We start from the raw sequence: 4,520 nt of genomic DNA on the forward strand, positions 1-4,520 counted from the left end.
GTCACGGGGGGAGTCGCCGCCGCCGAGAGGAGCCGGCCGGCACGGGCGGGCGCGCCGCAGTGGCCGGAGTCCGCCCCGCTCCGCGCCGCCGCCGCAACTTCCCGCAAAGTTCGGCGCCGCCGCACGGCCCGGCCCGGCCCGGCCCCGCGCGGCGGCTCCGCGGCCCCGGCCCGCGGCGATGCGGCTGGCGGCGGCGCGGCGCTAGGTGCCGGTGCGCCGTGGGCGGCGCGGGGCAGCCCGCTGCGCTGCGCGCCGGGCCGCGGAGCCGGCGCCGGCCGGGCCGGCCCGGTGCGGGCCGCGGAGGCGATGCCGGGGCGCCGCTAGCGCCGGCGGGCCGCCATGGAGGGGGCGAGCGGGTCCAGCTTCGGGATAGACACGATCCTGTCGGGCGGCGGCTCCGGCAGCCCCGGCGGCATGAACGGGGACTTTCGCCCGCACGGCGACGCCCGGCCCGCGGATTTTCGCAACCAGGCCACGCCGTCGCCCTGCTCGGAGATCGACACGGTGGGCACGGCGCCGTCGTCGCCGCTCTCGGTGAGCATGGAGCACCCCGAGCCGCACCTGGGGGCGGCCGAGAGCCTCCCGCCGCCGCCGCACCACCTCCACCTCGGCCCGCACCCGCCGCCGCCGCCAAGTTTGCAGCCGTCGCCCCCGCAGCCGCCGCCCCAGCTGGGCTCGGCCAGCGCCGGCCCCAGGACTTCCACCTCCTCCTTCTTGATTAAGGACATTCTGGGCGACAGCAAACCGCTGGCGGCGTGTGCCCCTTACAGCACCAGCGCGCCCTCGCCCCATCACGCCCCCAAGCAGGAGGGCAGCGCGGCCCCGGAGAGCTTCAGGCCGAAACTCGAGCAGGAGGACGGCAAGAGCAAGCTGGACAAGCGCGACGACACGCAGGGCGACATCAAATGCCACGGTGAGTAGGGCCGGCGCGGCCCGACCCCCGCCCGGGGCCCCGGGCTCCGCCGCGGCGCGGGCGCGAAGGGCGAGAAGCTGCGCGAGAAACGCGGCCCTCGGCGTCGCTTCGCCGGTGATCGCGGCTGCTTCCCTTTCGTAGGATCGGTAAGAAATGAAACCGACCTCCTCTTCTGTCTGGCGGCCTTTCCTCTGCTTTTTTTCGAACTTCCCCGTTTTGTAGGAAAATAGCCTGAGCGGGCTGGATTTTATTTTAACCACGAATGCATTTATTTTTTAATGCCACTGCGCGCAAATGTGTCTCCGGCTTTCTAAGAAGCGAGCAGGGCCGCTTCGCAGCACTTCACATCGCCAACCTTTTTGCCCACTCGATCTAAAATAAAAAAACAAAACACCCTCCAAAAAACCCAACACCACATAAACGAAAGAACTTTTAATAATAATAAAACCAAAAGGAATCACCCCCGGATAAGCAGGGGAAGGTTGGAGGGTTTTGTGCGATTTGCAAAACACCCGGATTTCTCCTGCGCTGGGTTAGGGAAGGTTCCTCTCTCTCTTATTTTTTTATTTACAAATTTCGTGTGCGCGGGGAAGCTTCAGCGGTCCAGTATCTCTAAATGTAAATAGCGATGGGCTTGTGGGGAAAAGGAAGGGACAATATTCGATCGAAATGTGCGAGAAAAGGCGAGATAGAGAAAAAGGATTTATTTCTTCCTTCGGTGCTGGAAGAGGCTCCCCTTCCCGCGGGCCGCCTTCGCAGCAAGCACAGTTTAAGCTGAGAGGTGACAGGACACATTTTTCTAATTTTGCCCCATTCACATATTTTTGCAAGGCTGAATAGCAGCGAGACGCTCGTATGTGCCGCTCATTTTGCTATTTTAGCATTAGCATAAGAGTGCCCAAAACAGATGTACAGTCTGGTCTGGCCATTTTTGCGTGCACCAACCTCCCCAGTGGGTCAATTAGAGAGATTATTGTTCTTCCTGCAGGGAAGATCAAGGAGCGCTACACACCCGGGTCCGAGCAGAGGCGGATTGACATATCGATCTCCGGCGTTTCGGGGCAGGGGGGTGGGAGAAAATAGCGAAAAGCCCTGTCACGGACGGGCAGAGCCGGGAAGTCTCGCCGTCACCCGGACGGGCTCGGCGCCTGCCGCCGTCCCCGCTCTATCCTCCCGTCTCCCCTGGGGGGCCCGGGGCGGCGGGGGGGGGGGGGGGGGGCCGGGGCGGCCCGCGGCCGGGAGCCGGCGGCCGGGCCTCGCTCACGGCGCCTCCGGTGCCCCGCAGGGACGAAGGAGGAGGGCGACCGGGAGATCAGCAGCAGCCGGGACAGCCCGCCCGTGCGGGCCAAGAAGCCGCGCAAGGCGCGCACGGCCTTCTCCGACCACCAGCTCAACCAGCTGGAGCGCAGCTTCGAGCGCCAGAAGTACCTGAGCGTGCAGGACCGCATGGACCTGGCCGCCGCGCTCAACCTCACCGACACGCAGGTGAAGACCTGGTACCAGAACCGCAGGTAAGGCCGCCCCGCGCCCGCCCGCCCGCCGGGGGCCCCGTCCGGTTGTCCCCGCTGCCGTAATTTTCTGTCTCATTACGTGCGGCTGCCGCCACCCTAATTCTGTCGGGAAACATTAGTGTCAGCGCGCTGCGACCTAGCCGGGGCGCCGTGTTTATTAATTTGGCCGTGTGCGTGCGAGTGCGAGTGTGAGTGCGAGTGGGTGCCCGAGCCGGGCACCGCGGGCCGGGCAGCGGGGGACCCGCGCGGGGCCCGAGGGCCGTGCGCCCCGCCGGGGCCCTGGGCGTCAGGCCGGGCCGGGCCGGGGCCCGCGGCGGCGGGTCGCGCTCTGCAGCCGCCTCCCGGTCTCCCCCCGGCAGGACGAAGTGGAAGCGGCAGACGGCGGTGGGCCTGGAGCTGCTGGCCGAGGCCGGGAACTACTCGGCGCTGCAGAGGATGTTCCCCTCGCCCTACTTCTACCACCCCAGCCTGCTGGGCAGCATGGACAGCACCACGGCGGCCGCCGCCGCCGCCGCCATGTACAGCAGCATGTACCGGACTCCCCCCGCGCCGCACCCCCAGCTCCAGCGGCCGCTGGTGCCGCGGGTGCTCATCCACGGGCTGGGGCCCGGCGGGCAGCCGGCCCTCAACCCCCTGGGCAACCCCATGCCGGGCACCCCGCACCCGCGGTGAGACGGCGCCGCGGCCCCCGGACGAGCCCTTCCCCTCCCCGTCCCCAGACGAGCCCCAGCACCGCGGAGAAGGAGCCGAGGGGAAGCCGAGGGGCAGGAGCTTCTGCCGGCAGCCAGCAGCCACCGGAGGAGGCGATCAGTCAGTCAGAGCGGGGACTCTTGAGCCGTGAGCCCCGAGCCGAGCCCGTAAGTGCAACGAGCCGACGCGGGGGAGCGCGGGCAGCGCCGCGGGGCGCCCCGACGCCGGCGGCCGCAGCCCCTGCGAGACCGGACTCGGGGCTCGGCGGAGCGAGGGGGAGCGCGGGAGCGGGAGCCGGCCCGAGAGACGGAGGACTTGCGAGCCGAGGGACGGAGAGCGTCGCCCCTCGCCCGGCGGCGAAGACCGGGGCAACGGAGAACTTTGCACTGATTTTTCTCATGACATTTTTTTCTTATTGAAAAGTGGCATGCTCCCTAATGCGAACAGAGTTGTACAGACCGAGTGCTGAGTGCTATATCATATTTATTATATGTTGTCCAAAAAAAAAAAAAAAAATTCACTTCTATACGTTAGTTTAAAACGAACGAACGTGATTTCTCCCCTCTCCCTTTTCATGTCTTTTTGGATTCAGTAAAATAAATGCTTAGATGACAAAATATAGATTTTTTTGTGACTGAAAAATTACAGGGAAAAAGGAAAAAAAAGAAATAAACTTTATCTTTTTTTAACAAACGTGGAAATTCAAGGTAGCTAATTTTCCCGGTGACGAGAACGCAAGAAATTCGGAGTAGAAAATGCAAACGCCACTTCTTTTTTTTTTCCCGTAGGGTCGTTTTTTCCTAACCCGTGAGATTTTTCTTCATCTATATTTTAAAGGAAAAGATCCCCCCCACCACCAGGTGCTGTGCCCTTGGCCGTTATTGCAGGCACCTGGGGAGGGCGGCGGGCGGCTTCCCCCGGGGAGCGGCGGCGGCGACCGGGCAGGCTGCGCCCGCGGGGGCGGCGGGGTCGGGCCGTGCCTGGGGCCCCGGCCGCGGCCTGGCAGCTGCTTCCCCCCCGCGCCGAGCCGAGCCGAGCCGGGACAGACAAGGAGCGCCGGCGCTGGGGGTGAGTAATGAGGGGAAGGAGCCAGGGCGGGCTGGGGGGTCCCGGCGGGCACCGAGCCCCAAATCCCGCCGCCCCTTTGATCTCTGCTACCGTCGCTCCCTTCCCCCCGCCCCCGCCGTCAGTTTCTGCGTTTAACCGGCCCGGTGCGGTGCGCGGAGCCTCCCGGCCCGCAGGGACGGAGGCGGGCGGAGGCAGGGCAGGTTGGGGGGGGGGACGGGGCACGGGTTGGGGCTGGGGGCTGCAACGCTGCCCCGGGCTCCGGGGACAGCTCTGGCCCCGGCCTTTGGAGGGGAACGCTCTCCCCGCCCCGCGAAATTAGAAAGTTATACAGCAATTAC

The 4,520-nt window shown here is 65.6% G+C and overlaps 1 protein-coding gene across 1 annotated transcript; it reads left to right on the top strand.

Moving 5' to 3' along the window:
- The first annotated feature begins 339 nt into the window (after positions 1–339).
- On the top strand, positions 340–3,701 carry BARHL2 (BarH like homeobox 2). The gene is made up of 3 exons (XM_026116531.2): positions 340–913; positions 2,199–2,424; positions 2,784–3,701. The coding sequence occupies exons 1-3, from the start codon at positions 340–342 to the stop codon at positions 3,094–3,096; spliced, it is 1,113 nt and encodes a 370-aa protein (XP_025972316.1). The 3' UTR covers positions 3,097–3,701.
- Positions 3,702–4,520: the final 819 nt, after the last annotated feature.

The sequence above is a fragment of the Dromaius novaehollandiae genome, chromosome 8 (genome assembly GCF_036370855.1).
Source record: "Dromaius novaehollandiae isolate bDroNov1 chromosome 8, bDroNov1.hap1, whole genome shotgun sequence".
NCBI classification, from domain to species: domain Eukaryota; kingdom Metazoa; phylum Chordata; class Aves; order Casuariiformes; family Dromaiidae; genus Dromaius; species Dromaius novaehollandiae.

Excerpts from the sequence above, each read along its gene's own strand:
- BARHL2 (XM_026116531.2), top strand. The coding sequence starts at position 340 with ATGGAGGGGGCGAGCGGGTCCAGCTTCGGGATAGACACGATCCTGTCG. Across the intron at positions 914-2,198 it reads GGGCGACATCAAATGCCACG|GGACGAAGGAGGAGGGCGAC; the intron begins GTGAGTAGGGCC and ends GGTGCCCCGCAG. Across the intron at positions 2,425-2,783 it reads ACCTGGTACCAGAACCGCAG|GACGAAGTGGAAGCGGCAGA; the intron begins GTAAGGCCGCCC and ends TCCCCCCGGCAG.